General features: G+C 42.2%; 1 protein-coding gene across 2 annotated transcripts in view; it reads left to right on the top strand.

Moving 5' to 3' along the window:
- WDR41 (WD repeat domain 41) overlaps positions 1-18,812 on the top strand; it is a 43,638-nt gene that overhangs the window by 22,123 nt on the left and 2,703 nt on the right. The window contains exons 4-12 of one of the 2 annotated variants that reach the window (XM_084802313.1): positions 460-591; positions 2,755-2,817; positions 8,042-8,153; positions 11,313-11,375; positions 12,739-12,849; positions 14,474-14,658; positions 16,743-16,864; positions 17,788-17,876; positions 18,533-18,666. In XM_084802313.1, coding sequence (XP_084658439.1) covers positions 460-591; positions 2,755-2,817; positions 8,042-8,153; positions 11,313-11,375; positions 12,739-12,849; positions 14,474-14,658; positions 16,743-16,864; positions 17,788-17,876; positions 18,533-18,666 — 1,011 coding nt within the window. The remainder of the gene's footprint in view (positions 1-459; positions 592-2,754; positions 2,818-8,041; positions 8,154-11,312; positions 11,376-12,738; positions 12,850-14,473; positions 14,659-16,742; positions 16,865-17,787; positions 17,877-18,532; positions 18,667-18,812) is intronic. The other variant, XM_084802314.1, reaches the window with a different exon arrangement.

Below are 18,812 nucleotides of genomic sequence, written 5' to 3'. Positions count from 1 at the left end.
ATGGAACGATCTGAGATTTTCACGTAAAACAACGCTGCTGAAGGATGCCATTGAGCTGGTGGGAATGGGCGGTGGTGTAAGCCTGGAGACCACTGTGCTTTTATTTCGTGTGCACTTCGAGCTGTAAAGGGTTAGACACATGTTCGTGCATCACAAGGGCTCTTGCTTTCTTTCTACAGACTAAACTGCGGCTATTGTTATAGATGGTACACGGTTCCTAAGATCCAAAGGAGAGAGTCTTTAAATTGACTATGAAAATACACTAAAATAGCTGGAATCATTCATAGCTGGTTTTTTGATACTTGTTTATATTATGTTTATTTTATTAAAAAATTAAGTTCCAAACACATAATTTTAAATGGCATGTATGTGTATTTTCTCCATAGCTATTCTTAATGTTATTTAGGACTCTTCAAGTTGGAAAGGGTAAGTTTATTGACCTTCTTTCCTGTATTTCAGACAGGAGAAAAACTTCTGGAACTCAGAGGACACACTCAGAAGATCACGGCTGTCATTGCATTTCCTCCCCTAGATTCTAGCGAGGCGAGCAGTCAGCTCATCCTAACAGCCGCTGCTGACCGGACCGTCTGTATATCCTTAGCTCGAGACCCAGTGCCACTGAGGGCCTGTGTATTCTGATGGCAAAAGAGGCTCTCCCAAGTCTTTATGAGCTGCTTCCGGAAGTGTTCGGTGGCAGGAAGGAACCGCTCTTCCTAGAGGCTCCATCACATCAAGTTGTGCGAAAGGGAGGGTTGGAAGTATGTGGGCTTAAAACGGTATCTTACTCAGGGAAATTAGAGTGGGTTGTACTGGAAAACAATTTATTTCCCCTCATGTTTGACAAAAGATACTTAATCCCTCCCACCCCCTCGGAGAAGCTGTGTTGCTGCTGAGTCTGCACAGAAGTGCAGTAACCTCTGCTCAGTACTTAAAACTTGGTAGTTTAAAGGCATGGTGGCGTCCGCCTGTAATCCCAGCACTCCGGAGGCAGAGGAAGGCTGATAACTGTGAGTTCAAAGCCAGGCTGGTCTACTGGTCTATAAAGTGAGTCCAGGACAGCCAAGATAACACAGAAAAACCCTGTCTCAAAAAACTAAAAAAAAAAAAAAAAAAAAAAAAAGAAAGAAAAAAAAAAAAAAAGAAAAGAAAAGTGAAATAACTTTTGCTTTCCCGTACTTTCCAGCTGGGATTTACAACACAACAGAAATGCGCCTGTGTATGTCTTACTTATTGATTGACCTAATCCCTATAAAGTAGAGTTCCTCGTTGTCACAAGTGAGAAGGTAGAGACAGGAAGTAAGTCACCCATGGCACATGGCCAGGAAGGCGGAAGTGGCCAGCAGCCACTGAAGCTGTGTCCGACACCCCCCTGACAGATAAAATAGTGTGCGTAGCACTTGGCCAAGGACCGTTGCTAGATAAGTTGTGCCCAGGTGAGAATATCCCAAGGAGCCATCTTAGTGGGGTGACCTCCGTGTGCTGCTGCAGGCTTCGGTCAGATAGCTAGACCAGAGGGGGCCTTATTACTGCTGCTTTTGTGAGGAAAACATTGTTTTATGGAGTCAAGCTTTATCTATGTTATAATTTCTGGAGGAGTAGAATTTAAAATGCAGTGTCTTTTTTAGGCCATTTCTAAGATGCTGTACTAGCATTAGAGACAAGTGTGAAGGCTGCTGCCACAGGACTGAAGTGAGCAGTAGTGTGACACACACGGCCACTCACGCTACTAAATCACTCTGGCTTTAAAAACCTCCCGAGAACCTTGACATTCATTTTAAATTTACTCTCCTTGGCCCTTCACTGATAGCTAACTTTTTAAATTAAATGCTGATGGTAGTGTTTTTGTTCGTTGTTTAAGTCGTGGTCATAAGAGCCCATGCTGCTTACTACTGAGCATTAAGCTTTGAAATGGTGAAATCAGTGGGAGGCCTGTGAGGTCGGATTAGAGCTGGGAAACTTAAGGCTGGAGAACATTGTCTAATTAGGAGAGAGCGTTTTTATGAGTGAGTAGTTTGTTTAGTGTGACCCGAGCCTATGAGTACATAGGCAGCTCCCTTTTTATTATTAACTGCATGTGAAGAGTGGAGAAGAATTAATAAAAATTAATCTGATAAGATTAACTAGATTATGAAATTAAGTTTAAAATTTTAACATAAAAATATCAGACATGATATACAATGAATTTGCCATACATTTATATTATTTAAAAGCTATGATATGATATTTACATGTATATGATATGAAGTTTAGCACCATAGGAAATTGTGTTCAAAGTCCATAAAGACTGTCATGTTCCCTAGATCACACTAAACCTCACCATGTGGCGAGAGGCCTTTCAGTTGTTTTCAGTGCATACAGAGTCATAGGAACACATAGTCAGTGTTGTAACATGTACATGTATGTAGTCATGCATGTGCCCTGTAGCAAACACTCAGAAACTGTTGGGAGATGTGATAGTTTTTAGTATAAAACATTGTGTACATGTTTACTACATTATGGTCACCAGTTCTCACCAGCACACGTTAAGCTGAGGAAGACTAGCACTCCAGAGCACGCGCTCCGATGTGCACAGTAAAACTGCAGCTCACAGGCCTGCTCCTGAGGACATGACTTGCAGTAGAAACACTGGCTGGCTTAGATTTTCCTTAAAGATTTTGTAACTGTGTATTCTTGTGACTTGATTGGTTAACTAGAAATGTTATAACTAAAGTTTTAAAATTCCATTCGGAAATTGTTTCTTAACGTAAATGTTAAGTTTGGGATTGTGATACCGGCAGACAAATCCAGAAAGTCTCCTGCTTCCAGTCCACTGTGAAGGTAAAGTCTTAAACAAGTTGGGTTTTTATGTTTTTGTATGTTTGGGCATGTAATGTTTTCGCTGTCGTTCTCAAAGTGGCTTAATACTTTAGCTGAGATTCTTGAGGTTTTACAAATTATTACTTTCTCACACACCTACAGCCATTTGATTTTAAGACTAGATTTTTGGGATCATATATATTATATGTGTGAAAATTTTTCAGTTAGAAATGGGAGTAGGGGGGCTGGAGAGATGGCTTAGAGGTTAAGAGCACTGGCTGTTCTTCCAAAGGTCCTGAGTTCAATTCCCAGCAACCACATGGTGGCTCACAACCATCTTTAATGAGATCTGGTGCCTTCTTCTGGCATGCAGGTATGCATGGGGGCAGAATACGGTATAAATAATAAATAAATAAAATCTTAAAAAAAAAAAAAGAAATGGGAGTAGGGTCTAGTTCCTGCTGTAAGACATGACAAGGTGGGGCCTGGTGGCTTATAGTGGACTCTAATAGGAGGAGGCAGCCCTTGCAGAACTGTTGCAGGAGCTACTCTGTTCTTATGCTTTGGCTGAAAGACAAGGAGGCATCTGTCCCCTGACCGCTGCCTTCTCCTGGCTGCGAGGACATGTTGGTTTCTTATTTCCAAATCCCCAAATTTTAATATGTCAGTTGCATTAGTTTCATCTTTTCACAATCATATTAATTGGGACTTTTATGGCAGGACTGCCACCACATGTGGGAGAAACAAATGCAGCCAAGTCTTGTTTCCTTGTGAGGCCTACAAGAAAAGTGATCTTGTGTTCTCTGGGGACGTCACCACTGTATTTGCTGCTAGCTGTTTGGGACAGCTGGCCTTCTGACAGCTGCCTTCCCTTTCTTTGCTGGGCAGCACTGGTCAGGCCATTTCCTACACAGCGTCTCTGGTAGTTGTCCCCATGGTGGCACTGTGCCGTGACATAATGGCAGTTCTCTAAAGTTCCTGTGCAAGAAAGTACAGTGTGCTGTGTTCTGACAGCTAAGTTAACAGTGGGGTGTCTCAAGAAGTCACTGAAGTTTTCACTGTATTTTCTGTGATCTGAAAAAATGCAACTTATGCATTCCCTTAAAAATATTTCTTACTATCTGAAAAGCTAAAGTCATTAGTTTTCAAGTGAAAATCTTTGAGTTGAAGGAACAAAGCATAAGATAAAGTGGGCCGGGCGTGGTGGCACACGCCTTTAATCCCAGCACTCAGGAGGCAGAGGCAGGTGGATCGCTGTGAGTTCGAGGCCAGCCTGGTCTACAAAGCGAGTCCAGGACAGCCAAGGCTACACAGAGAAACCCTGTCTCAATACAACCAAAACAACAACAACAAAAAGAATAAGATAAAGTGACCCACTTGAGGGCCTCTTCTTATACTGGTGAGAGGATTATGTCAGATTAAAATAGATCTTGTTTCTATGTGGTAAAAATACTTTGAAAAGGTTTTATTGCATTTTCTAGCTCCTGCTGTGTTTGTTTTACACACACACACACACACACACACACACACACACATACACACACACACACACACACACACACGCGGTCTTATTTATAAATAAAATTTGTTCACAGTCAGTGGCTCAGTTTTTCTTATATGGCTTTTCAGAGCCACACAGATCTATAACTCGCAGTTATTTTTTTGACCTAGTAAAAGGGTGCTGGTGCACGCCTTTAATCTCAGCACTTGGGAAGCAGAAGCAGGTGGATCGCTGTGAGTTCAAGGCCAGCCTGGTCCACAAAGCAAGTCCAGGACAGTCAAGGGTACACAGAGAAACCCTGTCTTGAAGAAAAAATTAAGTGAAGGAGTTATGGTAAATTGGTTTTCCCCCCTAGTTGTTTGGAGATAAGTAGATAACATAGTTTTCAGACAAGATGCACTTTTCCCCCAAAAAGTGAGAGGAAAATTAGGGTGCACCTTATGGTCCGATTGCTGTTTTTACTATTTTTCTTGTTTTACTGCTCTGAAACCTGCATGCGTCTTATGGTCGGGTGTGTCTGAAAAATATGGTACACTTTTCTTAGAAGGCAGTCTGGTGTTGGGAAGGCTCTAAAATGTGATTATATGCATCAGTGCAAGGTTTCTACTTCTAGGAAGCCCTACCAAAAAAGTAATGAAAAATGGAGGTGGAGATTTATGGATAGAAATGCATGCTACAGATTGGTATTTAGTGTCCTAGCATCTTATAAAGGAAAACCACTAAAGTACGGTATGTACACATTCAGAGTATTTCAGAAGACTCTAGAAAGACTGTGGAGAATGTAGTGATAACACATTAAGTACTTAAGACAGTATGCTATCTTCAACAAAGTATTAACAAACCAAAACCAGCAACATAGAGAAAGGAAGACAAAGCACAGCCAAGGGAGGCTTGTTTCAGGAATATGACTGTAGCTGCACATCAGGCAGCGACCAGAGTGAGAGTCCATGACAGCAACCACCAGAGGCAGAGAAAGCACTGAACCAGCTCCAGCACAGCCACACCATGTAGATCCTTCATAGATGACCCAGAAGGTCATTTATGACCATCCAGTGACCGAATACTGAAGGTAGCAGACCGAGTACTTTCTCCCTAAGGCCAGGAATAAAATAGAAATATCTACTCCAAGCACACATCTGTTTAGCTGGCACTGAAGGATCTCGACAGCAAAATTAGACAATAAAAAAGGAGAGACTGATTGTTTTATGATCTGCTTCTATGAAAGAGAAGAACTAAAACTTTCTGTATTTATACGTGATATGACCTTGTATGTAGAAAATCATAAATCCACACAAGACTGTGAAGGCTAATAAATTAACTTAGCAAGGCTTCAAGGTACATGTTGATAATAGAAAAATCAATTGTAATTCTCTAGAGTCAAATTGAGAAAATTCTATTCATAATTACATTAAAAAGAATAAAACACTTAGGAATAACTTTTTAAAAGTAGAAGGTTTATACATTAAAATCCTTAAAACACTCTTCAGTAAAATTTAAGAGTAAGTAAATAAAAATGAAAAGCTAGGGTCTGGAAGAGATGGCTCAGCAGTGAAGAGCATTTGTTATTCTTGCAGAGGACCTGGGTTCGATTCTCAGCACCCTCATGCTACTGAACAACCATTTGTAACTCCATTTCCAGGGATCTTTGGCTCCTGTGGGTACCAAGCAGGCAATGGTATGCATACATACTTGCAGGCCAAATACTCATACAAATTAATCTAGAAAAAGTTGGTAACTGATTACCATCATATGTTCATGGGTTAGATTTAATATTAAGATCTGAACACTACTCAAAATGACCTACAGTTGGAATACAATCTCTATCATAAAATTAAATCTGGATTTTTGTTTCAGAAAAGGAGCAAACTAGCCTGAAACTTGAAGTGTAAAGGATCCAGAATAGCCAAAACAATTCTATAAAGAAAGCACAAAGATGTGAGACAGTAATTCTAAAACCTCCTTAACGATCTCGTGTCAAGACTATGATCCTGGCACAATGATGTACGAACACAGATCAATGGAATAGAATTGAAATTCCAAAAATAGAATCTCACAGTTGAGAAAACAGGCAGTTGATTTACATGGAAGCAAACACCTTTCAGTGGAAGAAAGAATAGTCTTTAAAAAATGAGCCTCGCCAGGCATGGTGTTCAAATCTGGACTTCCTGTTATGGGAAGCTAGGTTAGGAGAATCATTTGAATCTATGAGTTCAAGGTCAGCCTGGACAAAATAGTGAGACCTTATCTCAAGGAGCAGAAAGCAAAGTCAGATGAACATAAACATGTAAAAAGGAATACATTTAAGTGGTAATAAGTGATAAACTGTGCCTAATTAAATGAAAATCCCTGTTCTTCAAAGAATACCATTGACAAACTGAAAATGCAATTCAAAGAGTGAGGGAAAATATATATGCATATATGTATATATATATTATCAGGTATGTATATAAAATATGCAAAGAGCTATTAATAAAATGAAAATAAACATAGTTGAGAATAATTTGAAATAAATTTCACCAAAATGATATGTAAATGAGCAATAAATGCATAAGGAAAAATTCATCCTTATTAGTGAATTAGTGAGAGACTCAAAGCCACGATAAACACCATTTCATATGCACTAGCATCACTAATCTCCTAAGGACAGTGCTGGAGTATTAACTACGGAATAGTCACGTTGTAGCTTAGGCATTGCTAGTAGGCGTGGGAAATACTATGATGACCTTCAAACAGCTTGGCCATTCAATAAATTTTTAAACAATAACCTTCCTGTGTATAGTCCCACCCAAACTGAAGACGTACCTACACATGTATAATGAATGTCAGAGCTCCAGTATTCAAACTAGCTAAAAAATAGAAATAACCTAAATATCCATCAGTTAATGAATGGATAAACAAAATGTACATATCCACACAGTGGACTGTTGGCAATAAACAGGATAAAGGGCTGATGTAGAGCCCCGGAGACTAGTCATAGACTCTTGACATATAAACTTCATTTGACTGTTTTCAACTTTTTCTTTCATGTATTTTAAAAGTAGCCTCACCCTGAGCCCAGGCAAGCCCACCAGCCCTCCCTTCTTTCTAGTTCAGTCTTTCCCTTGTTCTCAGTCACACATCAGTCGTGAGGACATGACTCTGGAGCAAAGGGACCCTAAGGTGCCATGAAAATAAAGGGTTCCACATCCTGGGAACAGTCTAAGTCTATCATACACAAGTATTGAGAATTAACTGAAAAAAAAATGAAAGCCGGTATCCTATTTTATTTTTAAAAGGCATTTAAGGAGTATGAGGATTATCTATTAGTGAGTCACAAGTTATCTGAAAGCTTGGTGGCTTAAAGCAGTAATAAACATCCGGTGTCCGTGGTCACGAATAGAGAACCTCGTAGCCAGTGGTTCTGGCTCGGGATCTCCTGACTGACACCAGAAGGCTTGTCTGGGCTGAGAACCTTCTAGAGGCTCACCGCAGCTTGGTACATTGCTACTCTGTATTGTTTGCAGGCCTCTGCTTCTTGCTGTGTAGACTGCTTTAGTGTCACCTTGGGGCAGTGACCTAAGAGCACAGGGAGATCCCAGCATCTGTGAGATGGCAGTCACTTAAAAAGCCCATAATCAGAAAGAAGAAAACACGAACTGCCTATCAAACAGAGAGACTTCAAAGAACCCGGGGCATGATAGAAAACCAAGGAACAGTGAAGGCTAGAATTTCTAACTGATACCACGTTTCAAACCATTTTTGCAGTGCTTAACTGTTCTTCAGAAACTAGACGTGTGGCTCTCGGGTGGTAACGACTTAGGTGTGTGGAACCGAAAATTAGATCTGCTGTGTAAGACCAGCCACCTTTCTGATACAGGTAAAACCCAATCAAGGTAATTATGGGACATGATTGGTAGACTATAAATGACACGGTTGAGTCTTTAAAGAGACATCAAAATATAAAGGTCCATGTAGGATTGCGTTTTTCTTGTTGCTGTTCTAAGGACTGTAGGTAGCCATAGTCAATTAGTACTTTCAAATGACAAATAACTTAATGAACATGTGTGTTCCCCTGTATGTTAGTAATACCAAGTACTGGGTTACAGTATGATGTTTTCATACGTGGGTAGCATGTGTTTGGATGATCTCCATCGACCCTGTCGCCCTCACTGGTGTTCTCCCCGCAAGAATCATCCTCTTCCACACGTGAGAGAAAGCATGCAGCATTGTTTTCTTACATCTAGCTTTCTTTACATAAGAGGATGATCTTCAGTTTCAACTCTTTTCTTGAAAATAATAGGACTTTGCTCTTTATGGCTGATAACATTCCACTGTGTGTGTGTGCGTACCACATTTTCACTGTGTGCATGTGCGTACCACATTTTCACTGTGTGTATGTGTGTACCACATTTTCACTGTGTGTATGTGTGTACCACATTTCACTGTGTGTATGTGCGTACCACATTTTCACTGTGTGTATGTGCAGACAGCACACTCTCTTTAGCCATTCATCCATTGATGAGCACATGGGCTGATTCTGTCACCTCTCTACTTTAAATAATGTCACAGTGAACATGATGCATATATGGTACATGATGACCTTTGACTACTTTCAGCATATATACAAGCCCAGGGTGGGACAGCAGAGTCACGATCACAATAGTCTGCAGCTATATGTAGGTTGTATGTGTGTGCGGGATCACGTGTGTGTATGTGTGTGTGTGTGTGCATGCATAGGTGTGTATGTGTGCATGTGCTTGTGTGTGTGTGTGTGTGTGTGTGTGTGTGTGTGTGTGTGTGTGTGTGTCTGGGCATGGGCTATGGCACATGTATGACAGCCAGGGGACAACTAGTGAGCATTCTCACCTTCCATCATGTGACCCCTCAGGCTTGGTGCCAGGCACCATTATCCACTGAGCAATCTCACTTAGTGAACATTTTCTACATTGAAAATTCTTCTTGAAGAAGGAAGAGTTTTCACAAGTTTGAGGCCAGCCTGTGCTATGAGTGAGGGCCCCACCAAAAAAACAGCCAACAAACACACGAAACTTTTCTCCTACCTCGTCCTTCTCGTGTGTTCTTTCACACTTCTTTCATCTCTTCCATCCAGACAGAAAACATAACTTGTGAAATACACCCATGTGAAGGAGAAGTCAGGGCAGAAACACTTAAAAAAAAAAAAAGATTTATTCATTTATTATTATGTATACAGTGTTCTGCCTGCATGTACACCTGTAGGCCAGAAGAGGGCATCAGATCACATTACACATGGTTGTGAGCCACCATGTGGTTGCTGGGACTTGAACTCAGGACCTTTGGAAGAGCAGGCGGCGCTCTTAACCACTGAGCCATCTCTCCAGCCCCCAGAAACACTCTTGATGGCAACAGCCCTGCCAGTCTTTGACTAGGAAGGAAGTCGGACATCCATATTTGCATATATATTATAAATCACACTTACACAAATATATAGCAAAGTGGACAGACTAACTTTGTTAAACAGTTTCTTGTTGATGTGTCCCAGTAATTCAACCTTTAAAGCTACGGTTAGTCTGAAGCCATTTTATGACTTAGCTATCAAAAGATACTCAATGCTCTGTGTTCAAGGCCAAGTATGGGTCATGCGCCACAACCCAGCTACTCAGGAGGCTGGCACAGAACTCTGGTAGGCCAGTCTGGACAGCATGGCAAGACTCAGTCTTTTGAAAACAACGGCAGCAGCAACCAAACCCACTTAGTGGGCATGATGCACACAAATGAATGACGTGGTGGCTTAAAGTCTAGTCATTTCAGTAACAGAAGTCGTTTTGGAAATACACCAATTAGCCTGCTATTTAAAGGCCACTTTCTGAGCTGCTGGCTTAGAGGGCAGCGTGTTGAGATAGGAAATACCGTCATCTCCACAGGAGAATAATTTCCTGCTGGGCTCTTACTCAGATGCCCTGACAGTCAGTGTTTCAGTAGCAGATAACCCCTGGGTGACCTCCAACCTGCTTGGCTGATGCTGTCTACCTTGCGGTAGCATCCAGCCTCACAGGCTAAAGCTCAGTCCTCAAGATAGTTACCTTCCCATTGTTCCAGTCACGTGCCCGCTTTTTGTTTTGGTTTGATTTTTGCTGTTGTTATTGTTTTTTTCTAAGATCTTTGACCCCCTGGTTGTAAATTCGGATTTAATGGCTAGAATGGCTAAGGGCAACCCCTTTACCCACCTAGGTTCCGTTACAGGCACACAGAAGAAGAAATACAAAGGGCGGGGGGGGGGGGGGGGGAGGAAGGCACAGAGCCTGGTGAGCTCCCGTGAAGTGTACCACCCTGCAGGAACTGTCTCAAGGTCAGCTTCCCTGACTGCCTGAGTCCTGTGCTGGTTTTTTAAATGGAGTCTTTATTCTGTGGACATTGTTAATTAAACCATTTGCTCCTAGTGAGCAACGCTACCTTCTGCCTCTCTCTCCTCGGAGGCTGTGGGGTGAGGCTGAGCATGCCGACTTTTCCTTGCCTTGGTCCTCCTAGAGAGCAGCTCTCATCCCATGGTTACCACTGACTGGCCAGACACTAGCCGGCCCCTTAGAGCACAGACTGTGTCTTCAGAGATCCAAAGGATCCTAAGAGTGTCAGCCAACAGGATGCAGGCCAGCTGTGTCTTTTGTATTGCTTAGGGCCTGGCAGCATTCGTACGTAGTCTTACATTTACATTGAGGGGAAACCCCAGCTTTCTGTCTCATTGACCTAGCCATCCAGCGATGGTTGATGGTGACTATCAGCAGGGACGCTTGGTAAATATATGGGAATGGCTGAGTACACCTCGTTAACACTACAGGAGCAATGTTCAGAGCATACTAATGTATGAAGAGCACCTTCCAAAGGTATCAGAAACTTACTTGAACTCAGTTTCCATGTGTAAGCAAGAAAGGAAGTATTTATGTAGTAGCTTTTAAATATGTGTAATGGGAAATGACTAACATCAAATTGAGAAAGTCTTGTTTTTGATGTAACCCATGATAGAAAATAATTTCCTTGTCTTCTGTTTCTTTTTCTGAAGGGATCAGTGCCTTAGCTGAACTCCCTAGGAGTTGTGTTGTGGCAGCAGTCGGCAAAGAACTGAGTAAGTACATAGACTTTCGTCATGCTGTGCACACAGAGCTACATATATGCATACATACAAGTGCGCTGGAAAGACAAACGCAGTTTTATTTCAGGATGTCTGCCTCCGCCCAGCTCTGGCCTCTTGGGCTTGTTGAAAATGACAGGGTAAACTAGTCTCAAAGTGTTAGATCTGATTTCTTCTTCTTGTTAACTGTTACTGTCTTCTGTTATCTTGATTAACCACTGTATTGCCAATTCTGCATTCATTTAGCAGTAGTGTCTCCACTCAGAGGTTACAAGGGTTCTCTTTATATTAGCCGAGAGGCTTTCTGACGGCCACACTTTGAATGAAAGGCTATTAGAATTTAATAGTCTTGCAGATTCTTTGATGGTTGGCAAAATACTGTCAGAGACACAGGAAGAAGTGTGTCATGATCTATTTTCCAGAGAAGAGTCAGAGGAAAAGAGAGACTTGGATAGTTGATTCCCAGCACTTGGGGAAGATGTGCGACTTTGCCACTCTCCTTGTGAGCCTGCCTGTCTGAGCATCCACAGTGCTGGCACTAGCGGCTCCTCAGAGCATGTGTACACTGACGTCAGCCTGCACAAGGTCTCGTGCCCGCTGTGGACTCTGAGCATTTGGCGCCAGTAACTGGGCCGGTTCACATTTGGTAGCTGGAACTCCTACAATATCATAGATGTTTTGTAAATGTTGGTTGATAGAACCACTTTATTTTATTTTAGGATTTATGTGTTGATTAAAGTTAGAATTTATAGTTTAAATAAAACTATTTTTTGAAGTCAAATAATAAATCAGGGAACATCTATATTCTCAGCAAATTTATTATTTAATAGTATATGCAAAAAAAAAGAAAGAAAGAAAGAAAGAAAGAAAGAAAGAAAAAGAAAAAAAAACCCAAAAAGTTGTTTTCATTTGTTTGGCTCTAATTTTTAAAAGCTTTTTCTTTTCAGCTGAAGCTTTTACTGAGTTGAAGGAATTGTATCTTATTTTGTAGCAGTGCCTACTGGCATGGACACATGAGGAGAGAGAAATCCGTAGTGGAACTGATTCAGGGGAGTGGCCGGGGCAGGACTGGAGTGGTATTTCTGACAGGTAATAGAGAAAGCGGAGGCAGCAAGGTTTGCTAGTGAGTTCTGGAAGTCAGTGAAGGAGGCAAGAGGACGGAAACCCTGACTGAGGGTTTGCGGAGATACTTTAAGCATCTCAGCATTTGAAAGAAACAGTCTGAGCTAGTTATAAGTAGGTTCCTTTTGGAGATTTTTTTTCAGTGTGACATATATATTTTGCACTTAATGTTCTTTGAGTAGTAGAAAGGTACTTTCTGTTCTTTGAACATTTTAGTAAAATAACTGCCTCTCAGTAATTTTTAGGCTAGAAGTGCCCGCAGAAGAACTGCAGGAGTGGGGTATTGTTGAAGTTAAACGCCTTCTTGATCACCAGGACAATATTCTGTCACTAATTAACATCGGCGGTAAGCTCACGGCACACGTTTGTGTTCCGCACAGTTTTGGAACTTCCATCTTGTCTTGTTCTAGGATTTCAGAATTACTGCTCAAATAGTAGTTTAACTCAGTGGAGATAGTTGTTATCTCTCATTCTATCTAAGCTTTGAGTCAGGAGAGCCCGGCTCAAATCTCATAGTTTGGCAGGTCTAAGACTTAGGCACAGGCCATAGAGCGGGCTTAACTGTGCTGGGTACCACTGGTCAGCTGTGGGGTGCTTATCTGCAGGCTGCGAGTTCTGATGCTGTGGCATATTCTGGCAATTCTTCACGAATGGCTCTGGCTCTTTCAGTACCAGGGAGCTGAGTATGACGTTAGAGGCAGGAGGGCTCACAGGCCCCGGCTCTTGGCCTTTACTTGGTTCTTGTAGATAAGTGACTGCTGACGGCGGCCAGCACGGAGCTGGGAGATCTGTGTGTGTGTCAGATGGAGCGTCCTGGTGGAGACTGCAGGCAGAGGGAGTTACGAATTGTCTAGGCCCTAAATTTAACTCTACATGAAGGTTTTAAAGCTTACTACTTTATAAGTAAAACATAGTGCTAATAAAAATATGACAATAACAAGAAACATTAAAAATGGAATTAAAATGAAAATCATGCCATCATTCAGTATTAAACACCAGCCCACAACTTTCTGAGCATATGTACATATGTGCATGGTTTACTGTTTTGTAAGAAAATGGCGAGAACATATCTCTAGGTCAATATAAGTATACTTTTACAGCTTAGTTTTTAATAGCTAATATTTTATTTTATGATTGTCTTATTCATGATTGTGTCTTATAACTTTGTACATATCTTGCTGTGTATTACTCAGGATAAATCCCCTGAAATGGAACTGGTGCATCAGTACATTTATTATTTTACAGTTTGACTCATATTACTAAGTTAATCCTTGAAATAATTGTGTCAAGTTGTACCAAAATACACTAGGAGAGTAGCATGTAAACTTGCTGGTTCCCACCTGTGCCTCCCTGATACTATAATATCATTTTAAATTTCTTTGATTATTAAAGTAATTTAAAATGTTATCACATATTTATTTTCCATCTATTTTCTTTTTCTTAGTAATTCTCAGGAGGGCCATGTGCATTGAATATAATAAACTGTTTTGATGTTTGAGTTTTCACCTCCCTCCCTCCCTCCCTCCCTCCCTCCCTCCTCCCTTCCGCCCTCCCTCCATCTGCCGATCAGATAGTCTCTTGTTTGTCTTCCCCTACCCTACTTCTTTTAGGGTTCTTTAATCACTCTGTATTCATAAAACTATTTGCCTTATCTTATCCACCCCTAGAAATACCTTTTGTGTTTTAACTGACAGTTTTGAGTTTTTTTTGGGGGGGGGGTGGCATATCATTTAAGGTGAGATTCTTTTCTTTTTACTCCTGTAAAAGTTGACCAAACATTATAGTTGATATTTCTATTGGCACAAACTCTAATATTTATCTTAAGTAAATGAACTAGTCTATTTCTGGTCTTCTTATTATCATATTAACCTTTCTGATTAACTTGTCTAGGTGTAATTATGAGGCCCATTCACTTTTATTTTTAGCCTAGAGAGCACGATCGCTAAGCAAGTGCTTGGGAACTTTTCTAGGTACAAGTTTCGTCACTGGCTCCCATGTTGGAGAGCTGCTCGTCTGGGATGCCCTGGACTGGACTGTGCAGGCCTGCGAGCGCAGCTTCTGGAACCCATCTCCACAGCTGGATGCCCAGCAAGAAATAAAACTCTGCCAAAAACAAAATGACATTTCTATTAATCATCTCACCTGTGATGAAGAGGTAAAAGTACAAATTATAATTGTTACAAATAAAATAGCTATCTGATCTTTAAAGCCTTGTATACTGGATGTAAAAGATTACGAGTCTGGGCCATTGAGAGGGCTCAGTGGGCAAAGACACCGCTGAGTTCAATGGACAGCATCCACAGGGTTGAGAGAACACAGGCACCACACACCACATACACTAATACACCACACACACATGCTGCGTACACACATACACATATACACACATACCACACACACACACCACATACACCAATACACTACACACACACACACACACACACACCAAACACATCATACACAAAGACACACACACACACACACCACACCAAACAAAAAGTAATGAAAAGGTTGCCACCTATGGTTTTCAAGTTTTAAAATGGCCTGATGATTTTATAAAGAATGTACCAGTTACATTACAGGAAAAAAAAAAACCTACTTTAATCATTGTTCCTAACCTTGCATGCAAGGAAATTATTAGAGCACAAATTTACAGACCTAATTTGGGTTGGACTAAGTCACTCTTGAGGTTACTATTTCATTTGTTTTAAATTCTGATGTATTTCCTAGAGAGGGCAAAAAAGTTAAAACTTTGAGAAATGTTTCCCTTCTATGTTGTTGGCATCCTGGCCAAAGATACCTGGGTGAGAGCAGCTGCCTTGCGCCTGGGAGCAGTGCTTTTGAAGCCGGCGCTGTAAAGCCAGCGCGACACAGTGCTGCCTCTGGCCTCTGGTCTGGACAGCCTTGTCTTTTAGCCTCACTGGCTCAAAACAAGTGTTTAAGGGGGTTATTTTTCTCAGGGTTCATAGCCTTTGAGAAAGGGAATGAAGGGACCCCCCCTTCCTTCTTTCCTTCCTTCCTTCCTTTCTTTTTCTTTTTCTTTCTTTTGGTTTGGTTTTTCAAGACAGGGTTTCTCTGTGTAGCCCCGACTGTCCTGAAACTATGTAGACCAGGCTGGTCTCAAACTCAGTGATGCCCCTGCCTCTGCCTCCCAAGAGCTAGGATTGAAAGTGTGTGCCATCACTGCCCAACCCTTTCTTTCATTTTATTTTGTGCTTTCTATCCTAATTTACGCGTTATCACTTTATTATTCTTATTGAAAATTTCAGAAATAATGCTTTTATCTTCTTTATACTATTTTTGTGCCGTGTGTGTGTGTGTGTGTGTGTGTGTGTGTGTGTGTGTGTGTACATGTTTGTGAGTGTTGTGTATACGTGTTGCTTCTGTGTGTGTTATATGTGTGTATCTACATGTGGTGCTACAACCCACACATAAGTGTGAGTATGGAGGCTGGAGGCCAGAATCAAATGTCTTCCTCCATTTCTCACATTATTTAACTTTTTAATTTTTAAAAATATATTTCTGGGTGTGCATGAGTCTCCTCCCTCCCTCCCCCCCCTCCCCTCTCACTTTGTAGACCAGGCTGGCCTCAAACTCACAGAGATCTGCCTGCCTCTGCCACCCTACCCCTAGTGCTGGGATTACAGGCTTGTGCCACTGTACCTGGCAAAAACGTATTTCTAATACTATGTATAGAATTTTTTTTCTTTTAATTCTTTAGACCACCTTGGCATAGTGCCAGCATGGCATGCACTCCTTCAGGTTGTTTATAGGCCCTTTGATCCCTTAAGCTGTGTGGTACAAGTCATTTTGTCTACATTCCCAGACAAAAGCAGCTGGGTTAATTCCCAAGGGTCTCTGTGTTCTGCGGAAGCCCAGGCTGCACCTTGGCACCTTCCACTGCAGGGCCAGGGTAGTGGCCATCCCTTCGGCAGTTCTAGTCTCCAGAGAGGAGAAGGTGAAGCCGGGCTGCTCTGTGCAGAACCCGGCTGCCCTGCGCAGAGCCCGGCTGCCCTGGGCAGAGCCTTCTCTACTGTCTTTCCCCCTGCAGGTTATGGTGCTAACCCTTCCTTGGTGACTTTGACATTGGGGGCATCAGAGGGCAGGACAGTAATTTTTGTCTGAAGCCTGGAAAGGCAACAGTGGCTTTCTGATGTCACACAGGAGCAGGAAATATATTACACCGGGCAGTAAAGATGAGGTTTATGCCAATTTCTGAACTTTCTCCCCGACCCTCAGAATATATTTGCTGCAGTTGGAAGGGGGCTGTACGTGTATAACCTACAACTGAAGCGTGTGATTGCTTGCCAGAAAACTGCCCATGACTCCAACGTCCTGCACACCGACAGGCTCCCCAATAGGTATGTGCTCCCATCTCCTCTGCAAAGATGAATGTCACGGTTCCTAGGGCCACCAGCATAATTTCCGCAGTGGCCAAATGACCTGGCTCCATGGCTTGACCTTGATATTCTTTTGCAAATAGAGAAGTTCCATGTCTGACTGTAATTGAAGAGTGTGTAGCAATAGATGACACATTTACAGGAGCATGGCTAAGTGAAGTACACTGACTGTTTATTTGTAAGAAAGATTTACTTAAAACTGATTTAATAAGGTGAAAGACCTGGTTCACTTGCAGTGTACTATTTTTTTCTTTTCATATTTTCTATAAACCCATTTCCTCTTACTGTAGTGCATGTTATGGCCAAATTCAGGTAGTAGGCCCTTTACAGTCTGAGGCTAGTAAACGAGGGTTGATTTGGCAGCTAAGATCCTAGTGATCACAGGGTAGCATTGTCTGTGCAGGATGTTTTTAAGGCAAGGGGCACTGTGGAGAGAGGTAACAAGAGGGAAGGCGACTGCTCAGGACATTGTGTAGTTCCTATTGTTTTTTTCTGAATGGTCTCTAAAAGATGGAGATGATAATTCTATGTCATCGAGCCACTGTCACACAGTGCAGTGTGAGCTTTGCTGGCGAGTGCTTCTAGTTCACACTCGAAGCCATACTAATGTGATGGTCAGCTGGTTCACACTCGAAGCCATGCTAGTGTGATGGTCAGCCGGTTCACACTTGAAGCCATGCTAGCGTGAAGGTCAGCTGGTTCACACTTGAAGCCTTGCTAGTGTGATGGTCAGCCAGTTCACACTTGAAGCCATGCTAGTGTGAAGGTCAGCCTTGCCAGGAGCTGGCTACAATCCGGGGAGGGCTCCAATGGTTTGAGCAGTCAGTGCTTGGCCTCTCCAGGTGCTCTTTCCCTCCTTTCCTTCTGGCCTTTTGTTCCGACAGGCAGTTAATCTCATGCTCAGAAGATGGCAGTGTCCGCATTTGGGAGGTCCGAGAAAAACAGCAGCTGGCAGCAGAACCTGTCCCAACAGGTGTGTGCCTTCCTCCACAAAAGCAGGCCTGTCCCCTCTCCCTCCTTCCGTCTTCTCCCTCCCTCCTCTTTTCTCTTTCCCCCTCTTTTGTCTCTCCTCTTTGCATCTCATCTGACAGGAAAATGAAAGGTGACGATGAGGGAACATGGGGACTGCTTCATATGGGTGTCAACCATGTACAGGAAGCCTATGGTGCTTGGGGTTGGGAAACCGCATCTTGGTTTTGCCCCAGTGTAGATCTGTCTCCTTATTCCAACTGAAGCTTGCTGCAGTTTTATTATTTTGAGAGAAAACTGGCTTTCAAGGAATCTGAATGACCAGGTAGCTCACACACTCACACAGATCCCCACCTTTCATTTATGGCTCTGAAGTGTTGCTCTCCTCTGACTCCTGGAGGTTGCATACAACCGTTAAGGCTGTATACTGTGTTTTCTTGCCACTAGTGGATGAACGGGTGGGGGGAGGGGAGTAGACCGAATGAGGAGCTAGGTGAGTTAGGAAAAGCACAGCATCGTACAGTCACAGATCCTAGTAGTGTCTGTGCCGTCACTTAGCCCTTGATAAACTATAGACATGGTTGTGTTTAAATGTTCTGTCTTTCTGTAAGGGAAAAACATAGCAGTATTTTAAACGACTAAAATGATTGTCTTTTGTAGGATTTTTTAATATGTGGGGATTTGGAAGAGTGAACAAACAAGCCAACCAGCCTGTGAAAAAGCCGCAAGAAAACGGCACCACGTGTTCCCTGGAGCTCATTGGAGATTTGATTGGCCACTCATCCTCCGTGGAGGTACCACTTTCAGTAGCATGTCGTCCTGGCCGGCCCTGCTTTCGCATCTTGGTTCTTTTTTTAATTCACTTGCTCTAAACAAAACTCGCACATTCTCACCTGTAGGTTTTTGCAAGACAGGAACAGAGAGTAAGATCCGAGCAGTT

The sequence above is a fragment of the Acomys minous genome (genome assembly GCF_964271855.1).
Source record: "Acomys minous genome assembly, chromosome: 11".
In the NCBI taxonomy this organism is placed as follows: domain Eukaryota; kingdom Metazoa; phylum Chordata; class Mammalia; order Rodentia; family Muridae; genus Acomys; species Acomys minous.
The sequence above is the reverse complement of the archived record's forward strand: the minus strand, read 5'-3'. Positions and strand labels throughout refer to the sequence as shown.